This window comes from Melanotaenia boesemani, chromosome 12 (assembly GCF_017639745.1).
Source record: "Melanotaenia boesemani isolate fMelBoe1 chromosome 12, fMelBoe1.pri, whole genome shotgun sequence".
Lineage (NCBI taxonomy): Eukaryota > Metazoa > Chordata > Actinopteri > Atheriniformes > Melanotaeniidae > Melanotaenia > Melanotaenia boesemani.
In genome coordinates, this window is record NC_055693.1 from 821565 (window position 1) to 848326 (window position 26762).

Consider the following 26762-nt stretch of genomic DNA (forward strand, 5'->3'; position numbering starts at 1 on the left):
GGCTCTTAGTCTGGACAGGTTAAACACCTTTCCATCTGACCTGGTTCTGAGGTAGATGCCTTCTGTGGCATTTCCGAAAGCGTGCTTCAGCAGGACGGCGAAGAAGATGCCGAACAGGGTCGGCGCCTGCATGCAGCCCTGCTTCACTCCGCTATTGATGTTGAAGGCCTCCGACGTAGAGCCATCGAAGACCACAGTGCCCTTCATGTCTTTGTGGAAGGACTGGATCATGCTGAGGACTCTGGGTGGGCATCCGACCCTGGGGAGGATCTTGAAAAGGTCGTCCCTGCTCATCAAGTCAAAGGCCTTCGTGAGGTCGATGAAGGCAACAAACGGTGGCTGCTGTTGCTCTCTGCATTTCTCTTGCAGCTGCCTGAGAGAGAAGACCATGTCTATAGTGGACCTGTTGGCTCGAAATCCACACTGTGGTTCTGGGTAGACTCGCTCAGCAAGAACTTGCAGTCTCTTCAGGGCGACTCGAGCGAAGAGCTTGCCGACAATGCTGAGAAGCGAGATGCTGCGGTAGTTGTTGAAGTCGCTCCTGTCGCCCTTGTTCTTGTACAGAGTGACGATGTAGGCATCCCGCATGTCCTGTGGTAACTCGCCCTCTCTCCAGCACAGGCAGAAGATGTTGTGCAGCTCTGAGATGAGAATGTCCTTGCAGCACTTCAGCACCTTGGCAGGAATGCCGTCCCTCCCTGGGGCTTTGTCATTGGCAAGGGAATTCAGGGCCTGGCTGAGCTCCTGGACAGTTGGCTCCTCCTCAGAGTTCTTTCAGTACTGGCAGGCACTCATTCGCGTTCATCTTCGGTGACCACTTTCTCTCTGGCATAGAGCTCGGAGTAGTGCTCCACCCATCGCTCCATCTGCTGTGCCCGGCCTTGGATGACGCCACCGGTGGCCGACTTCAAGGGAGCAGTTTTCTTCTGCATTGGACCAAGAGCCTGCTTGATAAGATAAGATAAGATAAGATAAGATAAGATAATCTTTATTGATCCCACAGTCGGGAAAGTTCACTGTTACAGCAGCTAAAAAATAGATAAAACAAGAATTAAATAAAAACAATTAAATGAAAGAAACATTATATACACAATACAATAAAAAAAAAAAATAGAAAGGCCCTAAAGTGCATAATTAGGGGGCAGCCACAGACTGAGCCAGCTCTTTTTACCAGTCTATTGAGTCTATTCTTGTCCCGCTCAGAACACCCGCCTCCCCAACACACCACAGCATAAAAACCACAGATGCACCACGGTCACATAGAAAGTTCTCAGCAGTTGCTGCTCACACCGAAGGATCCCAGCCTCCTCAGCAGGTATAGACGACACTGACCCTTCTTATAAAGAGAGTCGGTGTTATTTGTCCAGTCCAGGTTATTATTTAGGTGGACACACAGGTACTTGTATGTCCTCACTCTCTCGATGTCATGTCCCTGGATGTTTAACGGTGCAGTAGAGGAGGGTTTTCTCTGGAAATCGACCATCATCTCCTTTGTCTTGCTGACATTTACTAGAAGGTGATTCTGCTCACACCAGTCGACAAAGTCCATGATGACCTTCCTGTACTCACAGTCGTTCCCCTCCGACACACATCCCACTATGGCAGAGTCATCGGAGAACTTCTGGAGGTGACAATTGTCCGTGGAATACCTGAAGTCAGATGTGTACAGGGTGAAGAGGAAAGGTGATAGTACTGTGCCCTGAGGGGCCCCTGTGCCGCAGAAAACCACATCCGACACACAGTCCCTCAGCCTCACATACTGGAGTCTCTCAGTAAGGTAATCCATGACCCATGCAGCCAGATGGTCACTGGCCCCCACCACCTCCAGCTTCATCCTGAGTAGTAATGGATGCCTCCAGGATTCTTTGTGCTGAGCTTGCTGTTAAAGAACATGTTGCTGATACACAGGCCATGGTAGCAGCACAGCTCAAGCAGGCGTTGCCCGTTCTCACTCATCTTCCCTGTGCCGAACTGACCGAAACAGGTTGGCCAGGAGCTGTGATCAGCACCCACTCTGGCGTTGAAGTCGCCTCTGTTGGAGGTTCTGATGGCGGGTCTGATGGAGGTTCTGGTTGAGGCTCTGGTGGAGGTTCTGTTGGAGGTTCTGATGTAGGCTCTGGTGGAGGTTCTGATGGAGCTTCTGCTGGAGCTTCTGATAGAGGTTCTGGTGGAGGCATTGTTGGAGGTTCCGTCGGAGGTTCTGATAAAGGGTCTGATGGAGGATCTGGTGGAGGTTCTGATGGAGGTTCTGGTAGAGGTTCTGATGGAGGTTTTGGTAGAGGTTCTGATGAAGGTCCTGATGGAAGTTCTGGTGGAGGTTCTGATGGAGGTTCTGGTTGGAGGCTCTGATGGAAGTTCTGATGGAGGTTCTGATGGAAGTTCTGGTGGACACTCTGATGGAGGTTCTGGTGGAGGCTCTGATGGAGGTTCTGGTTGGAGGTTCTGGTAGAGGTTCTGATGGAGGTTCTGGTTGGAGGCTCTGGTGGAAGTTCTGATGGAGGTTCTGATGGAGGTTCTGGTGGAGACTCTGATAAAGGTTCTGGTGGAGGCTCTGATGGAGGTTCTGATGGAGGTTCTGGTAGAGGCTCTGATGGAGGTTCTGATAAAGGTTCTGGTTGGAGGCTCTGGTGGAGGCTCTGATGGAGGCTCTGATGGAGGTTCTGATGGAGTTTCTGGTGGACACTCTGATGGAGGTTCTGGTGGAGGCTCTGATGGAGGTTCTGGTTGGAGGTTCTGATGGAGGTTCTGATGGAGGTTCTGGTTGGAGGCTCTGGTGGAAGTTCTGATGGAGGTTCTGATGGAGGTTCTGGTGGAGACTCTGATAAAGGTTCTGGTGGAGGCTCTGATGGAGGTTCTGATGGAGGTTCTGGTAGAGGCTCTGATGGAGGTTCTGATAAAGGTTCTGGTTGGAGGCTCTGGTGGAGGCTCTGATGGAGGCTCTGATGGAGTTTCTGGTAGAGGTTCTGCTGGAGCTTCTGATAGAGGTTCTGGTGGAGGCATTGTTGGAGGTTCTGTCGGAGGTTCTGATAAAGGGTCTGATGGAGGATCTGGTGGAGGTTCTGATGGAGGTTCTGGTAGAGGTTCTGATGGAGGTTTTGGTAGAGGTTCTGATGAAGGTCCTGATGGAAGTTCTGGTGGAGGTTCTGATGGAGGTTCTGGTTGGAGGCTCTGATGGAAGTTCTGATGGAGGTTCTGATGGAAGTTCTGGTGGACACTCTGATGGAGGTTCTGGTGGAGGCTCTGATGGAGGTTCTGGTTGGAGGTTCTGGTAGAGGTTCTGATGGAGGTTCTGGTTGGAGGCTCTGGTGGAAGTTCTGATGGAGGTTCTGATGGAGGTTCTGGTGGAGACTCTGATAAAGGTTCTGGTGGAGGCTCTGATGGAGGTTCTGATGGAGGTTCTGGTAGAGGCTCTGATGGAGGTTCTGATAAAGGTTCTGGTTGGAGGCTCTGGTGGAGGCTCTGATGGAGGTTCTGATGGAGTTTCTGGTAGAGGTTCTGATGGAGGTTCTGGTTGGAGGCTCTGGTGGAGGCTCTGATGGAGGCTCTGATGGAGGTTCTGATGGAGGTTCTGGTAGAGGTTCTGATAGAGGTTCTGGTTGGAGGTTCTGATGGAAGTTCTGGTGGAGACTCTGATAAAGGTTCTGGTGGAGGCTCTAATGGAGGTCCTACTGGAGCTTCTGATTGAGGTTCTGGTGGAGGCTCTGGTGGAGGTTCCGTCGGAGGTTCTGATGGCAGCTCTGTTGGAGGTTCTGATAAAGGGTCTGTTGGAGGCTCTGATGGAGGTTCTGATGGAGGTTCTGGTAGAGGTTCTGATGGAGGCTCTGATGGAGGTCCTGATGGAAGTTCTGGTGGAGACTCTGATAAAAGTTCTGGTGGAGGCTCTGGTGGAGGCTCTGATGGAGGTTCTGGTAGAGGTTCTGATGGAGGTTGTGTTGGAGGTTCTGGTTGGAGGCTCTGGTGGAGGCTCTGATGGAGGTTCTGGTAGAGGCTCTGGTGGAGGCTCTGATGGAGGTTCTGATGGAGGTTCTGGTAGAGGTTCTGATGGAGGCTCTGATGGAGGTTCTGATAGAGGTTCTGGTTGGAGGCTCTGGTGGAAGTTCTGATGGAGGTTCTGATGTAAGTTCTGGTGGAGACTCTGATAAAGGTTCTGGTGGAGGCTCTGGTGGAGGCTCTGATGGAGGCTCTGATGGAGGTTCTGGTAGAGGTTCTGATGGAGGCTCTGATGGAGGTTCTGGTAGAGGTTCTGATGGAAGTTCTGGTGGAGACTCTGATAAAGGTTCTGGTGGAGGCTCTGGTGGAGGTACTGATGGAGGCTCTGATGGAAGTTCTGATGGAGGTTCTGATGGAAGTTCTGGTGGAGACTCTGATGGAGGTTCTGGTGGAGGCTCTGATGGAGGTTCTGGTTGGAGGTTCTGGTGGAGACTCTGATGGAGGTTCTGATGGAGGCTCTGATGGAGGCTCTGATGGAGGTTCTGGTAGAGGCTCTGATGGAGGTTCTGATAAAGGTTCTGGTTGGAGGCTCTGGTGGAGGCTCTGATGGAGGTTCTGATGGAGTTTCTGGTAGAGGCTCTGATGGAGGTTCTGGTTGGAGGCTCTGGTGGAGGCTCTGATGGAGGCTCTGATGGAGGTTCTGATGGAGTTTCTGGTAGAGGTTCTGATAGAAGTTCTGGTTGGAGGTTCTGATGGAAGTTCTGGTGGAGACTCTGATAAAGGTTCTGGTGGAGGCTCTGATGGAGGTTCTGATGGAGGTTCTGGTTAAGGCTCTGGTGGAGGTTCTGTTGGAGGTTCTGATGGAGATTTTGGTGGAGGCTCTAATGGAGGTCCTACTGGAGCTTCTGATTGAGGTTCTGGTGGAGGCTCTGGTGGAGGTTCCGTCGGAGGTTCTGATGGCAGCTCTGTTGGAGGTTCTGATAAAGGGTCTGTTGGAGGCTCTGATGGAGGTTCTGATGGAGGTTCTGGTAGAGGTTCTGATGGAGGTTCTGATGGAGGTTCTGGTAGAGGTTCTGATGGAGGCTCTGATGGAGGTCCTGATGGAAGTTCTGGTGGAGGCTCTGATAAAAGTTCTGGTGGAGGCTCTGGTGGAGGCTCTGATTGAGGTTCTGGTAGAGGTTCTGATGGAGGTTCTGTTGGAGGTTCTGGATGGAGGCTCTGGTGGAGGCTCTGATGGAGGCTCTGGTGGAGGCTCTGATGGAGGTTCTGATGGAGGTTCTGGTAGAGGTTCTGATGGAGGCTCTGGTGGAAGTTCTGATGGAGGTTCTGATGTAAGTTCTGGTGGAGACTCTGATAAAGGTTCTGGTGGAGGCTCTGATGGAGGCTCTGGTGGAGGCTCTGATGGAGGTTCTGGTAGAGGTTCTGATGGAGGTTCTGGTAGAGGTTCTGATGGAAGTTCTGGTGGAAGTTCTGGTGGAGACTCTGATAAAGGTTCTGGTGGAGGTACTGATGGAGGCTCTGATGGAGGTTCTGGTTAAGGCTCTGGTGGAGGTTCTGTTGGAGGTTCTGATGGAGATTTTGGTGGAGGCTCTAATGGAGGTCCTACTGGAGCTTCTGATTGAGGTTCTGGTGGAGGCTCTGGTGGAGGTTCCGTCGGTGGTTCTGATGGCAGCTCTGTTGGAGGTTCTGATAAAGGGTCTGTTGGAGGCTCTGATGGAGGTTCTGATGGAGGTTCTGGTAGAGGTTCTGATGGAGGCTCTGATGGAGGTCCTGATGGAAGTTCTGGTGGAGACTCTGATAAAAGTTCTGGTGGAGGCTCTGGTGGAGGCTCTGATGGAGGTTCTGGTAGAGGTTCTGATGGAGGTTGTGTTGGAGGTTCTGGTTGGAGGCTCTGGTGGAGGCTCTGATGGAGGTTCTGGTAGAGGCTCTGGTGGAGGCTCTGATGGAGGTTCTGATGGAGGTTCTGGTAGAGGTTCTGATGGAGGCTCTGATGGAGGTTCTGATAGAGGTTCTGGTTGGAGGCTCTGGTGGAAGTTCTGATGGAGGTTCTGATGTAAGTTCTGGTGGAGACTCTGATAAAGGTTCTGGTGGAGGCTCTGGTGGAGGCTCTGATGGAGGCTCTGATGGAGGTTCTGGTAGAGGTTCTGATGGAGGCTCTGATGGAGGTTCTGGTAGAGGTTCTGATGGAAGTTCTGGTGGAGACTCTGATAAAGGTTCTGGTGGAGGCTCTGGTGGAGGTACTGATGGAGGCTCTGATGGAAGTTCTGATGGAGGTTCTGATGGAAGTTCTGGTGGAGACTCTGATGGAGGTTCTGGTGGAGGCTCTGATGGAGGTTCTGGTTGGAGGTTCTGGTGGAGACTCTGATAAAGGTTCTGGTGGAGGCTCTGATGGAGGCTCTGATGGAGGTTCTGATGGAGGTTCTGGTAGAGGCTCTGATGGAGGTTCTGATAAAGGTTCTGGTTGGAGGCTCTGGTGGAGGCTCTGATGGAGGTTCTGATGGAGTTTCTGGTAGAGGCTCTGATGGAGGTTCTGGTTGGAGGCTCTGGTGGAGGCTCTGATGGAGGCTCTGATGGAGGTTCTGATGGAGTTTCTGGTAGAGGTTCTGATAGAAGTTCTGGTTGGAGGTTCTGATGGAAGTTCTGGTGGAGACTCTGATAAAGGTTCTGGTGGAGGCTCTGATGGAGGTTCTGATGGAGGTTCTGGTTAAGGCTCTGGTGGAGGTTCTGTTGGAGGTTCTGATGGAGATTTTGGTGGAGGCTCTAATGGAGGTCCTACTGGAGCTTCTGATTGAGGTTCTGGTGGAGGCTCTGGTGGAGGTTCCGTCGGAGGTTCTGATGGCAGCTCTGTTGGAGGTTCTGATAAAGGGTCTGTTGGAGGCTCTGATGGAGGTTCTGATGGAGGTTCTGGTAGAGGTTCTGATGGAGGTTCTGATGGAGGTTCTGGTAGAGGTTCTGATGGAGGCTCTGATGGAGGTCCTGATGGAAGTTCTGGTGGAGGCTCTGATAAAAGTTCTGGTGGAGGCTCTGGTGGAGGCTCTGATTGAGGTTCTGGTAGAGGTTCTGATGGAGGTTCTGTTGGAGGTTCTGGTTGGAGGCTCTGGTGGAGGCTCTGATGGAGGCTCTGGTGGAGGCTCTGATGGAGGTTCTGATGGAGGTTCTGGTAGAGGTTCTGATGGAGGCTCTGGTGGAAGTTCTGATGGAGGTTCTGATGTAAGTTCTGGTGGAGACTCTGATAAAGGTTCTGGTGGAGGCTCTGATGGAGGCTCTGGTGGAGGCTCTGATGGAGGTTCTGGTAGAGGTTCTGATGGAGGTTCTGGTAGAGGTTCTGATGGAAGTTCTGGTGGAAGTTCTGGTGGAGACTCTGATAAAGGTTCTGGTGGAGGTACTGATGGAGGCTCTGATGGAGGTTCTGGTTAAGGCTCTGGTGGAGGTTCTGTTGGAGGTTCTGATGGAGATTTTGGTGGAGGCTCTAATGGAGGTCCTACTGGAGCTTCTGATTGAGGTTCTGGTGGAGGCTCTGGTGGAGGTTCCGTCGGTGGTTCTGATGGCAGCTCTGTTGGAGGTTCTGATAAAGGGTCTGTTGGAGGCTCTGATGGAGGTTCTGATGGAGGTTCTGGTAGAGGTTCTGATGGAGGTTCTGGTAGAGGTTCTGATGGAGGCTCTGATGGAGGTCCTGATGGAAGTTCTGGTGGAGACTCTGATAAAAGTTCTGGTGGAGGCTCTGGTGGAGGCTCTGATTGAGGTTCTGGTAGAGGTTCTGATGGAGGTTCTGTTGGAGGTTCTGGTTGGAGGCTCTGGTGGAGGCTCTGATGGAGGCTCTGGTGGAGGCTCTGATGGAGGTTCTGATGGAGGTTCTGGTAGAGGTTCTGATGGAGGCTCTGGTGGAAGTTCTGATGGAGGTTCTGATGTAAGTTCTGGTGGAGACTCTGATAAAGGTTCTGGTGGAGGCTCTGATGGAGGCTCTGGTGGAGGCTCTGATGGAGGTTCTTGTAGAGGTTCTGATGGAGGTTCTGGTAGAGGTTCTGATGGAAGTTCTGGTGGAAGTTCTGGTGGAGACTCTGATAAAGGTTCTGGTGGAGGTACTGATGGAGGCTCTGATGGAGGTTCTGGTTAAGGCTCTGGTGGAGGTTCTGTTGGAGGTTCTGATGGAGATTTTGGTGGAGGCTCTAATGGAGGTCCTACTGGAGCTTCTGATTGAGGTTCTGGTGGAGGCTCTGGTGGAGGTTCCGTCGGTGGTTCTGATGGCAGCTCTGTTGGAGGTTCTGATAAAGGGTCTGTTGGAGGCTCTGATGGAGGTTCTGATGGAGGTTCTGGTAGAGGTTCTGATGGAGGTTCTGGTAGAGGTTCTGATGGAGGCTCTGATGGAGGTCCTGATGGAAGTTCTGGTGGAGACTCTGATAAAAGTTCTGGTGGAGGCTCTGGTGGAGGCTCTGATTGAGGTTCTGGTAGAGGTTCTGATGGAGGTTCTGTTGGAGGTTCTGGTTGGAGGCTCTGGTGGAGGCTCTGATGGAGGCTCTGGTGGAGGCTCTGATGGAGGTTCTGATGGAGGTTCTGGTAGAGGTTCTGATGGAGGCTCTGGTGGAAGTTCTGATGGAGGTTCTGATGTAAGTTCTGGTGGAGACTCTGATAAAGGTTCTGGTGGAGGCTCTGATGGAGGCTCTGGTGGAGGCTCTGATGGAGGCTCTGATGGAGGTTCTGGTAGAGGTTCTGGTTGGAGGCTCTGATGGAGGTTCTGGTAGAGGTTCTGATGGAAGTTCTGGTGGAAGTTCTGGTGGAGACTCTGATAAAGGTTCTGGTGGAGGTACTGATGGAGGCTCTGATGGAGGTTCTGGTGGAGGTACTGATGGAGGTTCTGGTGGAGATTCTGATGGAGGTTCTGATGGAGGTTCCATCTATTGTTGTGGATTGTGTAAATGTCTTTTTGACAACCGCTGGTTCTGATTTTGTTTTTGATATCTTTGACTGCAAATTCAGTTTCCCTCTGGGGACAACAAAGCATTTGAATTTAATTGATTTGATCGGTTCAGCTGTAATTTTCAGAGCTGCAAATGTCTCTTGTGACTTTCTGTTTGCTTTCATTGTAAATGCTTTGTTATAGATAGTTTTTGTTTCATTTTCATGGACTGGTTAAATGTAACTGGTTTGCTGCCAGTGACCAGTAGGGTTGTGTTTTCCAGGAGGTCTCTGCTCTCTGACCATCAACAAAGCTCTACCAGAGGATGAAGGACAGTATCGATGCAGAGCTGAGAACGCAGCGGGCAGAACTGACACTTCTTGTATGGTTCTGGTGGACGGTAAGTATCCAGCACCTCCTCACACTTCTTCATACCTCCTCATACCTCCTCATACCTCCTCACACTTCTTCATAGCTCCTCACACTTCTTCATAGCTCCTCACACTTCTTCATAGCTCCTCATGCCTCCTCACACTTCTTCATAGCTCCTCACACTTCTTCATAGCTCCTCACGTGTCCTCACACATACCAGATTAAACTGGTTTATTATCCAGGTTCGAGTGAAACTCCCGCTTTCTTTTTTCTCTGTAACTAGCTTTTTATGGACTCTGTATCTGGAAACTTCTGTCTTTATATCTTCAGAGCAGGAACCTGAAGGCAGGAATGCCGTCCCAGGTCTCCTCCCTCTGATTTCCCAGGATTCCTGAGGAACTTCTCTGCTTGCAACATCCTGTAATTAGCAGAAATCAACACAAACTTTGTTTATGTCCAATGTTTCCTGGAATCAGACTCTAAATCAGCTGCTGGTTGCTTTTAATCAGAGTACAGAGATGTCTGATGTTTGGACCCCTGGAAGCTCCTGGAATGCCCCTGGAGATCCCTGGAGACTTTTGATGGCTCCCCAAGGCCCCTGCAGGCTCCTGGTGGCTTCCAGAGGGCCTCTCCTATGGTTGCAGTTCTGCAGGGGAGTTACATCTTACGGATTTTGTGAGGGTGGAGCTTGCAGTGATTGGTGGGTCAGTCCCAGTTAAACCCACAGCAGTGAACTGGGTCCAGTTCTATTCTGAATGTAGCCCTGACCAGCTGGAGAACTGAAAGATTTCAGGTTGAATATGGTTCTTGATTGAAGGTCGGATCTGCAGCAGGACTCACAGGACTCTGAGGATTTGGAAGACTGAGGATTCAGAGAACTCAGAGGATTGCGAGGACTTGAAGGACTCAGAGGACTAGGGGGACTAGGAGGACTCAAAAGACTAGGAGGACTAGGGGTACTTGGATGACTAGGAGGATTAGGGGGGGCTTAGAGGACTTGTAGAACAAGGGAGACTACTAGGACTTGAAGGTGGACTAAGTGGACTGTCAGAACTCAGAGGACTTGTAGGACTAGGGGGACCCGGGGGACTAGGGGGACTCAAAGGATCAGGAGACTTGAAGGACTCGTCTTTCTGATTGAGTTTGGACTGGAGACCCAATGGATTGTGTTCTAAAAGAGTTCACTTGGTTCCTTAAAAAAAACAAAAACACCTGGGACTAAAAGGTCTGGTTCTGGTGGTTTTACTCAATTACATTACAACTAGAAGTGACTTGAGACTTCACTCGGACATGCAACAAAGGACTTGTGAACATATCTGTCTATTGTTGGAAAGTCAGTTCATTTCCCTTTTTAATGGAGCCACATCAAGTTTTAATTGCAAACGCATACCTCCAAACATTCATGAGTGTTGGGGGCGGTGGGGGAAATTCTGAGTGCCACTGGGGCCAAGGGTAAGGACGAAGGAAGGAGGATATGGTTGATGGTGCTCTGGTACTCGGGGTGCATGGCTGGACCATTGGGGTGGGTGCTGGCCCACACTGGGTGGCTGTCTGGGGGGGCCTGGTCCTCCCAAATGTTTTGCGCTTTGGCTTTGTCCGGCCTAGGTAGCCGGTGTCTGATGGGTTCAGATACTGCCAATCTTGACCTGCCGAGGCCTGCGCCCTGTGGCCTTCGGGGTTCTGGCTTGGGCCTTCCTCTGCCACATTCTGGGTGGGTCCGGGGTGGTCTTCATGGTTGGGGGGCTTGGGTTGGTGCTCCAGGGTTGCTGCTGATGGCCGCCCTAGTCTGTCTCTAGCCTCCGTAGAGGCATAATCGCATTTGCAGGATCACACTTATCTCTGGTCAATTCGAGCCAATTCATAATAAATAATAGCCTAGTTAAAGGCTTTTATTGTACTCATTCCTCACATTTCTCTTCACTCTTTATCCATTTTTTGTCCCCTCTGGTCAGGTCCAGCAATATTATGTAAATTCATAAACAATTATTCTAAATAAATAAATAAAATAAGAATTTAAAAATGAAATGAAATTACATTGCATTATTTATCATGACAATCAGATGATTTATTATGACAATCAGATGATTTATTATGATCAGATGATTTATCATGACGATCAGATGATTTATCGTGATGATCAGGTGATTTATCTTGACGACCAGGTGGGGTGGGTGGCGGCTCACTGGCTGCGGTCCCTGAATGGCCCGGTCGTGGGGGGCGGCCTCTCCTGGCCTGTCTTGCCCTGGGGGGCCTCCTGGGGAGCAGGGGTGCCTAATGCCACTAAAGGCTCATCATCCAGAGGGAAGTTTGCTTCCCCGGACCCCTCTTACTTCCCGCTCTCTCTGTCTCACACACACACACACGTAGGGAGTTGGGAGGCGTGGAGCCATGCGGGGTGGAACAGAGGAGACCATTCAGTGGTCTCCTTGGATGCACCCCGTGGCTGCTCGCCTCTCAGTTTTAATTGCACCGAGACACCAAAACACAAGAAACACAACACACAAACAAACACCTGGGGGGCATGGCGGGCGGGGGCCACTTAGGTGGGCAGGGGGGGGGGGGGGGGGTTGCCCCGGGGCCGGGTCCCGGGGTGGCTGCGCCCGTGGGCTGCTGGCTCTATGGGGGTTGGGGCTTGCTGTCCGCTGGTCCGCCTGGGGTGTCCCCCATGGGGCATGGTGGGAGGGTTGTGTGTGGCGTGATTGTGTGGTGGTGAGTGATTGTGGGTGCGGCACGGGGGAGGGTGTGAGTGTGGGGTTATATGGGGTGCAGGTTGAAGTAGATGGGGAGTGGGGGGAGGGGGCCGATAGCACCCTGGTTCCCGGGGTGTGCGGCTGGAACATCGGGGTGTGTGCTGGCCTACGCCGGGTGGCTGTCTGGGGGGGCCTGGTCCTCCTAGGCATGTTGCGGGCCCTCTGCCTTTGGGGGGTGGGGCGGCCGCCTCTCGGCTCCTGGGGCCCTGGGCCCTTCGCTTGGGCTGCCCTGGGTGGGCCGGTCCCTGGCGGGGCCGGCAGCTGCTTGATCTTGGAAAAAGAAAAAAAAAAATTTGCATTTTTCCTGTGAGTCAGTATCTGGTCGCTGTTATGTCTTTTTGATTTGATTTGGTTATTATTTAAAAACTCTTAATGACTGGCAGCCCTGTTTTTTTTTTTTGTTTTTTTTTTTGTTTGTTTTGTTGTTTGTTTGTTTTTTTCTGTGTGTGTGTTTCTGCTTTTGTAAAAGTTGTAGGAAATGTTCTGCTGTGTTCATGTACAGGTGTAACAGTTTGTTGTCTGGTGATGGTGTGGATTGAAGGGTCGTTTTCTTCTGTCTGTGATCTTTTTGTCTCCTTTCTTCTTTCCCTTTTGCTCTTTTTGCTATTTTCCATCTTTTTCTGTCCCCTCCGGTCAGGTCCAGCAAGATTACATAGATTCCGTGATTCAAAGTAAATAAATAAATAAATTAATCACATTATCAAGAGGAGCCTTACCCATAGGCCTCCCCTTGGCAGAGCAAATTTGTTCAGCACGATACAGCAACCAGATTATCATTTTGCTGCTATGATGCTGGACAGGACAAGTCCAAAAAAAAAAAAAAAAAAAATTTATCGTAATGATCAGGTGATTTGTCGTGACGATCAGGTGATTTATCGTGACAATCAGGTGATTTGTCGTGACGATCAGGTGATTTGTCGTGACGATCAGGTGATTTATCGTGACAATCAGGTGATTTGTTGTGACGATCAGGTGATTTGTCGTGACGATCAGGTGATTTGTCGTGAAGATCAGGTGATTTATCGTGACGATCAGGTGATTTATCGTGACGATCAGGTGATTTGTCGTGACGATCAGGTGATTTATCGTGACGATCAGGTGATTTGTCGTGACGATCAGGTGATTTGTCGTGACGATTAGGTGATTTGTTGTGACGATCAGGTGGTTTGTCGTGACGATCAGGTGATTTATCGTGACGATCAGGTGATTTGTCGTGATGATTAGGTGATTTGTCGTGATGATTAGGTGATTTGTCGTGACGATTAGGTGATTTGTCGTGACGATCAGGTGATTTATCGTGACGATCAGGTGATTTATCGTGACGATCAGGTGATTTGTCGTGACGATCAGGTGATTTGTCGTGACGATTAGGTGATTTGTTGTGACGATCAGGTGATTTGTCGTGACGATCAGGTGATTTATCGTGACGATCAGGTGATTTGTCGTGATGATTAGGTGATTTGTCGTGATGATTAGGTGATTTGTCGTGACGATTAGGTGATTTGTCGTGACGATCAGGTGATTTATCGTGACGATCAGGTGATTTATCGTGACGATCAGGTGATTTGTCGTGATGATTAGGTGATTTGTCGTGACGATCAGGTGATTTATCGTGACGATCAGGTGATTTGTCATGACGATCAGGTGATTTATCGTGACGATCAGGTGATTTGTCGTGACGATCAGGTGATTTATCGTGACGATCAGGGGATTTGTCGTGATGATTAGGTGATTTGTCGTGACGATCAGGTGATTTGTCGTGACGATCAGGTGATTTATCATGACGATCAGGTGATTTATCCCGATCAGATAATGTAGAGTCAGCACTGGATAAATGAAACAGAGAGAAATTTTAGGTCATGTGACAAAATCAAATTTAAACAGGTTATTCATTTTTTTCCATTTTTCTGTTCTGAGCACAGATCAGAAAACAGAAGTTTCGTGTCTGAGTTTTTGTTTTAGTTTCAGGAACAAAAACAGGGAAAACGTATGTTTTTTAACTTAATGGTTTAAAATGAAAACAATACTGAAAACAGTGGGAGTTGTGCTGTGGTTGAACTAGTCCCTCTTCATCGGTTATCAGCTGTCAGAGTTGATGATGAGGATGCTCTCACATGTTTATGGTGGTTCAGCTGTTTACTGACTCAGTCCGGAAGTTTTTCAGGCAGAAAGTATAAATGTAAACACTTAACTGGAGTCCAGCTGTTTATACTCTTTTTAAACTCTCTCCTCTCTTTCTGTCGTCCTCATACAGATCCTGCAGAAAACTCTCCAGCAGACAAGAAGTCCAAGAAGGCGACTCCAACCTCAGAGAGTGAGTTTCCAAAATATGCAGCAGCCTCTTCCTTTTTGTCCCAATAAGGAGCTGCAGGCTGGGATCACTGGTTCCCACACACACACTCAGAGCTGCAGCTTTCTATTTTAACTGCTCTGTGTATCACTGGAAACATCAGTCTGTACATCACTGTCACATTATTATTACTTCTACGTGTAATAGACGTCTGTCTTATCATGGTGGGACAGAAACTCTGGAGCTAGCAGCCAGAACCAGAAACCAGGTCTTACTGTTGCTCTTTGTGGTGAAAAGTTTGATTTCAGCTCTAAAAACTCTGCTAACGTTTCTCCTGTGACTCTGCCTTTGATTGACATGAACCATGAAGGTCCTGCTGGTTTCCATGAAGATGAAAGAGATTTTATAGTGAAGGATTCACTCTTCCCATCATAAACTATGTTGGGCTTCACTTCTTTCTGGATCCTCATTGCTGGTTCTAAGGTGAATGTGGGGTCTATCCCTGGATCCTCATGCTGGTTCTAAGGTGAATGTGGGGTCTATCCCTGGATCCTCATGACTCTGACCATTAATAGAGGTGTCCATCATCATCATCATCGGTTGATGGCTTCCTGAGATGTTTATCTGCTTAATACTTGTATTACAGTTTTTCTGGATAGTTAAGACACAAAATTCTATTGTCTGCACTCTGCCGCCAAATGACGGCACACTTTTCTTAAAAACAGGACTCTGCTGTCAAAATAATTCATGGTTTGCACACAATTCCCAAAAGTCTTGCACTCATTTTTTCAAAAGACTGGACACATTTTTTGCTCACTTGAAAACACTTATCATCGAATGCACTATTCACATAGTGAACACTAGAAGGTGGGATTCAGACACTGATCCAACACAGCTGTCACAGTTAAGACACAGCAGCTCAAAGCATAAAACACTTTTTGCTAATGAACTGCGCACCATAAAAGCAGCTGGAAACAGCATTAGTGGTACAAAATGAATGTCAGAGGAGCAACAGGTTGGAAGGAGAGGACAGTCAGAACCTACCTTTACGCCCCGTCCAGTACCAGAACCTGGACCTGCTCTTGGTCCGGAACCTGGCCCAGACAATGTACGTGGTCCAAGACCATGACCCAGACAAAGACCAAGATGGAGACAACAACCCAGGCAAAGAAAAAGAATTTCAGGTGAAATTCACTAAGTACACTAAGTACGTTTCCATTACTCCCCGAACTGCACAAAACCTAAATATTGCAATAAAAACAGGAAAAAAAAGATTTTAGCTCTCATGATGTGGTTTTTCAGACGTTTCAGACAAGGAGGAGCACCCAACCTGAGCAGTGGATTCTTAAAGAGGACAACAGGAATATGCTGTAACTCAAATATACATTTATATATACTTTATAGTAGGTTTACTTTATATGTTATTAACTATGTTTATATGTTGGCTGACACGCCTCTGCAGCATCGCGTGGACATCAGGGACAGTTCCCCTGGACTGGCAGACTGGGGTGGTGGTCCCCCTCTTCAAAAAGGGGGACCAGAGGGTGTGCTCCACCTACAGGGGGATCTACACCCTCTTCAGGGTCTTGGAGGGGACATGGGAGTTTGCCCAACCAGTCTACATGTGCTTTGAGGACTTGGAGAAGGCATTCGACCGTGTCCCCCGGGGACTCCTGTGGGGGGTACTCTGGGATTATGGAGTGCCGGACCTGCTTGTCCGAGCTGTCCGGTCCCTGTACGACCGGTGCCAGAGTTTGGTCCACATTGCCGGCAGTAAATCAGAATCATTTTCGGTGCGGGTTGAACTCCACCAAGGCTGTCCTCTGTCACCGATTCTGTTCATAACTTTTATGGACAGAATTTCTAGGCGCAGCCGAGGTGTTGAGGGGATCCGGTTTGGTGGCCTCAGGATCGGGTCTCTGCTCATTGTGGATGATGTGGTTCTGTTGGCTTCATCGGGCCGTGATCTTCAGCTCTCACTGGAGTGATTCGCAGCCGAGTGTGAAGCAGATGGGATGAGAACCAGCACCTCCAAGTCCGAGACCATGGCTTCACTGGCTTCCAGTTGCTCAGTCCTGTGTCCTTGCATGCTGTGGACGGTTGGTGGTCCAGGATCCAGGACGTGAGGTGCAGATCGACCCGTCTTGTCCAGCTTCTTCCTCAGCAGTGTCGGCAATATCGCCCAAAAATGATATCACAGTCTTTTTCTTAAATATCAAGATAATATCATAGATGATATAGATGTCTGGTCAAACAAGAAGTCACAGCCTCGGTAAAATCCTTCCGTCGTTTGCCCGACTTAGCGTAAGGTGCACAGCAAAATAAAGCCTTGTTTGTAATGTATGTATCTATATATGTCTCTGTCATGGTAGACAACCAGCTGACCTTTAAGGACCATGTTGCCTCGGTTGCTCGATCTTGCCGATTTGCTCTCTACAACATCAGGAGGATCAGACCCTACCTGACTGAACACACGGCCCAGCTCCTGGTCCAGGCTCTGGTCATTTCACGCATTGACTACTGCAACTCCTTACTGGCTGGCCTGCCTGCATGCTCAGTTAAACCTCTGCAGATGATCCAGAACGCAGCAGCACGTCTGGTCTTCAACCAGCCCAAAAGAGCTCATGTCACTCCGCTGCTAATCGCTCTCCACTGGCTTCCAGTTGCAGCGCATCAGATTAAAAGCTCTGCTTCTGGCTTACAAAACAATAACCCAAACGGCTCCGGTCTACCTCCACTCCTTAATCCAGAGCTACACTCCCTCTCCACAGTTACGCTCTGCCAGTGAAAGACGCCTAGTGCTCCCACCACAAGGTGGCGCCACATCAGTAGCTAGACTCTTCTCCTCTGTTGTTCCCCGGTGGTGGAACCATCTACCAAACTCCGTCCGATCCACAGAGTCCTTATCCACTTTTAAAAGCAAGCTAAAGACTCAGTTGTTTAAGGAGAATTTCCACATTTAGCTTAACTAAATGAGTTAGAAAGATTTGTCCAGATCTTTGGCTCAACCAAGTACTGAAGAAGCTGCTGCACTTACAAGATGATGTTGTGGAATGAAACCATGATGTTTGTATTTGAACAAAGGACTGTTGTAGGGAGAAAAAAAGGCATCTGCCAAATGACTGTAGAATAGAATAGATTCAGTTATTTGCTGCAAAACAGATACTTTATATTCCAAAACCCATCTCTCTTTTTTAAATACTTAAACAATTAATTATCTCAAGATCAGCTACTTAAAATACAAAACTTAAATACAAAATAACCTCTTCCATGAAAATGAAATGCATTTATAATCTGTGGAGAAACAAATCAAATCTCAAGTAAACCATCAAAAACAAAATGGCCGCTCGTTTTTATGATTTATTGTATTGTGTTATCATTGAACATTATCACTGAACAAGAGGAAACAAAACAATAAACAAATAAAAATAAATAAAATCAGAAGCAGATGGTAAAATAAATTCGGTAGGCTCAGAAACAGAAACTAGGACCTCACATGGTTTGTTTTATATGAGTGTAAAACGGTCAGAAACAAACCACTGTGGAGATTTACAGTCAAACAACGGCTTGAAGGGTCTTTAAAATTAAATAATCACATTTTAAAAGGTAGAACTTTGTGTAATAAGACATCAAGGAGAGGTAAAGGTACATTATTGCTAAGTCATACTCTTGCATACCCATTTACCATCACTGTCCTTACTCAGCGTTTTTCACCAAGAGCCAACGTGGATTTTTCTCCCTGGAAAACCACTTATCAAGTCCTGAAGTCCAGCTTTCTACTCTATCAGCTGTTCTATTATATAGTATCTCTAATCATGTAATGTCATGTGTAACAGCATCACAATCCTTATTTCTGGTGGCCTCCACCTATTTGTTTTACTTAAAGGTGTTTTCAGTGATTTCACCAACAATGTGAAGGGAAACTGATCTGACTACCAATCCTCCACGTCATCGTCTCCTCATGTAGCAACACATGAAGTCTAATTTATCTCCACATCTGTAGACTCACAGGTGAAGCTTTAGATTAGTGGGGAACATATATGATGCTATATGGTTGTTTCTGGTTAATCTTCTAGAAAATGTAAATATTTCTCTGGTTGGATTGAAAGCCGTCACCCAGTCTGCTGCTCTAGAAATGTTCCTACTGCAAAGAGGAGGACGAGTCCAAACTACTGACCTGACCTACGTTATAGAGACAGCTGAGAACCGTTCAAATCAGTCTAAAATAAATACAAACATTTTTTATTTACTATTAATAATTCAGAACGATTTTTATATTATATGTTTTTTTCTCCCCAATAATCAATTAATTCAACACTCAGCTGCTCACCTCCTTCCTCATGGCTACCTGGACATGTTCAGGTGGGGAGGGGACATGTTCAGGTGGGGAGGGGAACGTGTTCAGGTGGGGAGGGGACATGTTCAGGTGGGGAGGAGAACGTGTTCAGGTGGGGAGGGGACATGTTCAGGTGGGGAGGGGAGGGGGTCGTGTTCAGGTGGGGAGGGGAACGTGTTCAGGTGGGGAGGGGACATGTTTAGGTGGGGAGGGGAGGGGGTCGTGTTCAGGTGGGGAGGGGAGAGGGGACATGTTCAGGTGGGGAGGGGAGGGGGTCGTGTTCAGGTGGGGAGGGGAACGTGTTCAGGTGGGGAGGGGACATGTTCAGGTGGGGAGGGGAGGGGGTCGTGTTCAGGTGGGGTGGGGAACATGTTCAGGTGGGGAGGAGAACGTGCTCAGGTGGGGAGGGGACATGTTCAGGTGGGGAGGGGGTCGTTTTCAGGTGGGGTGGGGAACATGTTCAGGTGGGGAGGAGAATGTGTTCAGGTGGGGAGGGGACATGTTCAGGTGGGGTGGGGAGGGGGTCGTGTTCAGGTGGGGAGGGGAGAGGGGACATGTTCAGGTGGGGAGGGGAACATGTTCAGGTGGGGAGGGGGTCGTGTTCAGGTGGGGAGGAGAACGTGTTCAGGTGGGGAGGGGACATGTTCAGGTGGGGTGGGGAGGGGGTCGTGTTCAGGTGGGGAGGGGAGAGGGGACATGTTCAGGTGGGGAGGGGAACATGTTCAGGTGGGGAGGAGAACGTGTTCAGGTGGGGCGGGAGGGGTATGTGTTCAGGTGGGGCGGGAGGGGAACGTGTTCAGGTGGGGTGGGGAACGTGTTCAGGTGGGGAGGGGGGTCTGGCAGCATCTGCTTCGGCTGCTCTCGTCTCAGTTTGCTAATCGTTTGCCTGCGTTGATTATTTGACTTAAAACAGTGAAATAAATCAAATCCAGAGTTTCTTCAGGAATATGAGCTGATATGGAGCAAAGTGAGCTAGCTTATATGGACAAAGTTTAGAAGAGACAACAAGCTGATGTTCCACAACTTTCCGTCAGACAAACTAACCGACCACCTCGTCTCTGGAAGAACTGGGTGACGTACTGTCCACCCCTCTGTTCTCTCTCCAGTCTCAGCTTTTTCTTTTCTTTTTAAACTTCCTGATTTTTGAGGCATTCTGCGTCTCACCTTCCACTCGCTGTCTGTAGTGTTGATGGAGCAGCTGGTGGAGCAGCTGGTGGAGCAGCTGGACTGAACCATTAAAGGGAAATATAGAGGGGGGGGTAGGTGTTCAGAAATGTTTCCAAAACAAAGAAACTTAGTGATACAAATGCATTGTAACTAACATGTTTGCGTGATTGTAAGTTTATCATTGAGTATTAGATCATTTTTCTTAGCATTACAGCTGCATTGATGAGCCCTTCTGGCCCCTAGAATCCTTCTCCTTTACCCCCCCCCCCCTTTTCGGTGCCCCAGGTCCTTTCTGAACTAGTGTAGAGACATGGTGGTGCAACATGGAAGATGTAGGAGACGACAACTGTCATCTTTGTAGATACAGGTGTATAAATGTGAATCGGTTTTCACTGCTGCAGAAAATCTGCACAGGATTGAAAAACCTTCCTGGTTTAAGTCTTTTTCTAACCACAGCAGCCAGGCTGAATCAGGAGTGACTGAGGAACTGTGGGAACCGGTCCTGATGTCTCAGCTCTGAGAGTTACAGCCGTTCCAGATTTATTTTCAGCAGCACAGACGAGTTGTCCCGATCCAAATCACTTCAATCCTTCTTTTATTGCAGCTGCATTCTTCGGGTTTCATCCATCATCCTCGTGATAATTCACCAAAAGGTTCCAGGGTCAGATTTGGGTCTGGAAAACCCAGAAAACCCCAGTCTGAGATAAACCTGTAGCTTTGTGGTGTTACTAAAATACAATCTGCTGCAGACAAACCTCTGGAGTACCAGCCGGACCTGTGTGGGGGGGCTTTAATGACTCCATGTTAGACCCTGCAGCGCCCCCTTCAGGACAGAGAACAGTGAGATTAACTAGATCATATGTTTTTCTGGTTGTAGATCTGAGGAAACTCAGAAAAGTTCTCAGGATGACAACAGTTTAATAACCGCTGTGAGGGAGGAAAGAAGAACCTTCCTTCATTTCTCCATCTGCAGCCATCAGAGCAGAGAACAAAGTATTTCCTGCATCAGGGAGTTATTTATAGCATGGCCATATATGGTCGTCAGAGACGCTCCTCTCCTCTGTCTGCATTCTTCTTCTCCTCTAAAACACTGATTCATGAAGAAGTCAAACATCTGCAGGCTCCCGACCGTGTCCTGCTCCAAATGGAGACGAGGAAAGGATGATAAATGAAAAGAAGGCTGATGTTTGTGTCTGATCAGACATCAGATGTTGACATGGATAGAAGCGCTTTATTCATCCCCAGCAGGGAAACTCTGGAGCAGCAGGAAAAACCGCACAAGAAATTCTAAATAAAACAAAGTTGTTGTTGAGATATACACATGAAAGAGAAGAACGTGTTAGTTATTTACAACGTGTACATCATTTCTGCTGTCTTTTTATTTTACTGGGAGCTGTGCTGGTTTCCAGTCTCACTGCTGCAGGAAGGAGGATCTGCGATAGGGCTCCTTCACACATGAAGAAGTCTGTCTCTTCTCCAACATGGATGACAACTTATGCATCATTTCTCCCACCACCTCTACTAGGTCCCAGTCCAGAGCTGGCCTTCTTGACCAGTTTGTTCAGTTTCTTCCTCTCCACAGCAGACGTGCTGCTGCAGACCGGCCATAAAAAATGGCCGATGCTATCCTTGTGTCAAAACAAAGGAAAGGTCTTCAGCAGCACCATCCATTCCCTGGATGCTCACTGCTGTTGGTCCACCTGCAGAAATCCACCACCAGTTCTTTGGTTTTCTCCCTGTTGATGTGAAGGTGGGTCCACAGGCACCAGTCTACAAAACCCTACACAAGTTCTCTGTAGCCCACCTGCAGGTGACAGGTGGAGGTGTGTGAAAAGTGTAGCAGGTGAAGAAGAATGGACCCAGGAGCGTTCCCTGTGGAACCCCACGCTGCAGCTGTCTGACTCAGTCCCGTGTCCTTGCATGCTGTGGAAGGTTGGTGGTCCAGGATCCAGGACGTGAGGTGCAGATCGACCCGTCTTGTCCAGCTTCTTCCTCAGCAGTGTCGGCAATATCGCCCAAAAATGATATCACAGTCTTTTTCTTACATATCAAGATAATATCATAGATGATATAGATGTCTGGTCAAACAAGAAGTCACAGCCTCGGTAAAATCCTTCCGTCGTTTGCCCAACTTAGCGTAAGGTGCACAGCAAAATAAAGCCTTGTTTGTAATGTATGTATCTATATATATCTCTGTCATGGTGGACAACCAGCTGACCTTTAAGGACCATGTTGCCTCGGTTGCTCGATCTTGCCGATTTGCTCTCTTCAACATCAGGAGGATCAGACCCTACCTGACTAAACACATGGCCCAGCTCCTGGTCCAGGCTCTGGTCATTTCACGCATTGACAACTCCTTACTGGCTGGCCTGCCTGCATGCTCAGTTAAACCTCTGCAGATGATCCAGAACGCAGCAGCACGTCTGGTCTTTTCTGGTCGGTTATTGATGACCGTAAACTGGTTATTGACGACCGTAAACTGGTTATTGACGACCGTAAACTGATTATTGACGACCGCAAACTGGTTATTGACGACCGTAAACTGGTTATTGACGACCGTAAACTGATTATTGACGACCGTAAACTGGTTATTGACGACTGTAAACTGGTTGATGACTGTCGGTTATTGACGACTGTAAACTGATTATTGACGACCGTAAACTGATTATTGACGACCGTAAACTGGTTATTGACAACCGTAAACTGGTTATTGACGACTGTAAACTGATTATTGACGACCGTAAACTGATTATTGACGACCCTAAACTGGTTATTGACAACCGTAAACTGGTTATTGACGACTGTAAACTGGTTATTGACGACCATAAACTGATTATTAACGACTGTAAACTGATTATTGACGACTGTAAACTGATTATTGACGACTGTAAACTAATTATTGATGATTGTAAACTGATTATTGACGACTGTAATCTGGTTATTGATGACCGTAAACTGAATATTGACAACCGTAAACTGGTTATTGACGACCGTAAACTGGTTATTGACGACTGTAAACTGATTATTGACGACCGTAAACTGGTTGATGACGACTGTAAACTGGTTATTGACGACCGTAAATTGATTATTGACGACCGTAAACTGATTATTGACGACGGTGAACTGATTATTGACGACCGTAAACTGATTATTGACGACCGTAAATTGATTATTGACGACTGTAAACTGGTTATTGACGACCGTAAATTGATTATTGACGACCGTAAACTGATTATTGACGACTGTAAACTGGTTATTGACGACCGTAAATTGATTATTGACGACCGTAAACTGATTATTGACGACTGTAAACTGATTATTGACGACCGTAAACTGGTTGATGACTGTTGGTTATTGAGAACTGTAAACTGATTATTGTCGACCGTAAACTGATTATTGACGACTGTAAACTGATTATTGACGACTGTAAACTGATTATTAATGACTGTAAACTGATTATTGACAACCGTAAACTGGTTATTGACGACTGTAAACTGATTATTGTCGACCGTAAACTGATTATTGACGACTGTAAACTGATTAATGACGACTGTAAACTGATTATTAATGACTGTAAACTGATTATTGACAACCGTAAACTGGTTATTGACGACTGTAAACTGGTTATTGACGACCGTAAACTGATTATTGACGACGTAAACTGATCATTGATGACTGTAAACTGATTATTGATGACTTTAAACTGATTATTGATGACTGTAAACTGATTATTGACGACGGTAAACTGGTTATTGACGACCGTAAACTGATTATTGACGACCGTAAACTGATCATTGACGACTGTAAACTGATTATTAATGACTGTAAACTGATTATTGACGACCGTAAACTGGTTATTGACAACCGTAAACTGGTTATTGACGACTGTAAACTGATTATTGACGACCGTAAACTGATTATTGACGACCCTAAACTGGTTATTGACAACCGTAAACTGGTTATTGACGACTGTAAACTGGTTATTGACGACCATAAACTGATTATTAACGACTGTAAACTGATTATTGACGACTGTAAACTGATTATTGACGACTGTAAACTAATTATTGATGATTGTAAACTGATTATTGACGACTGTAATCTGGTTATTGATGACCGTAAACTGAATATTGACAACCGTAAACTGGTTATTGACGACCGTAAACTGGTTATTGACGACTGTAAACTGATTATTGACGACCGTAAACTGGTTGATGACGACTGTAAACTGGTTATTGACGACCGTAAATTGATTATTGACGACCGTAAACTGATTATTGACGACGGTAAACTGATTATTGACGACCGTAAACTGATTATTGACGACCGTAAATTGATTATTGACGACTGTAAACTGGTTATTGACGACCGTAAATTGATTATTGACGACCGTAAACTGATTATTGACGACTGTAAACTGGTTATTGACGACCGTAAATTGATTATTGACGACCGTAAACTGATTATTGACGACTGTAAACTGATTATTGACGACCGTAAACTGGTTGATGACTGTTGGTTATTGAGAACTGTAAACTGATTATTGTCGACCGTAAACTGATTATTGACGACTGTAAACTGATTATTGACGACTGTAAACTGATTATTAATGACTGTAAACTGATTATTGACAACCGTAAACTGGTTATTGACGACTGTAAACTGATTATTGTCGACCGTAAACTGATTATTGACGACTGTAAACTGATTAATGACGACTGTAAACTGATTATTAATGACTGTAAACTGATTATTGACAACCGTAAACTGGTTATTGACGACTGTAAACTGGTTATTGACGACCGTAAACTGATTATTGACGACGTAAACTGATCATTGATGACTGTAAACTGATTATTGATGACTTTAAACTGATTATTGATGACTGTAAACTGATTATTGACGACGGTAAACTGGTTATTGACGACCGTAAACTGATTATTGACGACCGTAAACTGATCATTGACGACTGTAAACTGATTATTGACGACTTTAAACTGATTATTGACGACCGTAAACTGATTATTGACGACCGTAAACTGATTATTGACGACGTAAACTGATCATTGATGACTGTAAACTGATTATTGATGACTTTAAACTGATTATTGACAACCGTAAACTGGTTATTGACGACTGTAAACTGGTTATTGACGACCGTAAACTGATTATTGACGACCGTAAACTGATCATTGATGACTGTAAACTGATTATTGACAACCGTAAACTGGTTATTGACGACTGTAAACTGATTATTGATGATTGTAAACTGATTATTGACGACTGTAATCTGGTTATTGATGACCGTAAACTGAATATTGACAACCGTAAACTGGTTATTGACGACCGTAAACTGGTTATTGACGACTGTAAACTGATTATTGACGACCGTAAACTGGTTGATGACAACTGTAAACTGGTTATTGACGACCGTAAACTGATTATTGACAACCGTAAACTGATTATTGACGACTGTAAACTGGTTGATGACTGTTGGTTACTGATGACTGTAAACTGATTATTGATGACCGTAAACTGATTATTGACGACGGTAAACTAATTATTGACGACTGTAAACTGATTATTGACGACCGTAAACTGATTATTGACGACCGTAAACTGGTTGATGACTGTTGGTTATTGACAACTGTAAACTGATTATTGTCGACCGTAAACTGATTATTGACGACTGTAAACTGATTATTGACGACTGTAAACTGATTATTAATGACTGTAAACTGATTATTGACAACCGTAAACTGGTTATTGACGACTGTAAACTGATTATTGTCGACCGTAAACTGATTATTGACGACTGTAAACTGATTATTGACGACTGTAAACTGATTATTAATGACTGTAAACTGATTATTGACAACCGTAAACTGATTATTGACGACGGTAAACTGGTTATTGACGACCGTAAACTGATTATTGACGACCGTAAACTGATCATTGACGACTTTAAACTGATTATTGATGACCGTAAACTGATTATTGACGACCGTAAACTGATTATTGACGACTGTAAACTGATTATTGACGACTGTAAACTGATTATTAATGACTGTAAACTGATTATTGACAACCGTAAACTGGTTATTGACGACTGTAAACTGGTTATTGACGACCGTAAACTGATTATTGACGACGGTAAACTGGTTATTGACGACCGTAAACTGATCATTGATGACCGTAAACTGATTATTGACGACCGTAAACTGTTTATTGACGACCGTAAACTGATTATTGACGACTGTAAACTGATTATTAATGACTGTAAACTGATTATTGACAACCGTAAACTGGTTATTGACGACTGTAAACTGATTATTGTCGACCGTAAACTGATTATTGACGACTGTAAACTGATTATTGACAACCGTAAACTGATTATTGTCGACTGTAAACTGGTTGATGACTGTTGGTTACTGACGACTGTAAACTGATTATTGACGACCGTAAACTGATTATTGACGACGGTAAACTAATTATTGACGACTGTAAACTGATTATTGACGACCGTAAACTGATTATTGACGACCGTAAACTGGTTGATGACTGTTGGTTATTGACAACTGTAAACTGATTATTGTCGACCGTAAACTGATTATTGATGACTGTAAACTGATTATTGACGACTGTAAACTGATTATTAATGACTGTAAACTGATTATTGACATCCGTAAACTGGTTATTGACGACTGTAAACTGATTAATGTCGACCGTAAACTGATTATTGACGACTGTAAACTGATTATTGACGACTGTAAACTGATTATTAATGACCGTAAACTGATTATTGACAACCGTAAACTGATTATTGACGACAGTAAACTGGTTATTGACGACCGTAAACTGATTATTGACGACCGTAAACTGATCATTGACGACTTTAAACTGATTATTGATGACCGTAAACTGATTATTGACGACCGTAAACTGTTTATTGACGACCGTAAACTGATTATTGACGACTGTAAACTGATTATTGACGACTGTAAACTGATTATTAATGACTGT

The 26762-nt window shown here is 46.5% G+C and overlaps 1 protein-coding gene across 3 annotated transcripts in view; it reads left to right on the forward strand.

Moving 5' to 3' along the window:
* Positions 1 to 26762, forward strand: part of mylka (myosin, light chain kinase a) — a 132782-nt gene that overhangs the window by 71065 nt on the left and 34955 nt on the right. For all 3 annotated transcript variants that reach the window (XM_042002376.1, XM_042002377.1, XM_042002378.1), the window contains exons 21-22: positions 9108 to 9224; positions 14201 to 14260. In XM_042002376.1, coding sequence (XP_041858310.1) covers positions 9108 to 9224; positions 14201 to 14260 — 177 coding nt within the window. The remainder of the gene's footprint in view (positions 1 to 9107; positions 9225 to 14200; positions 14261 to 26762) is intronic.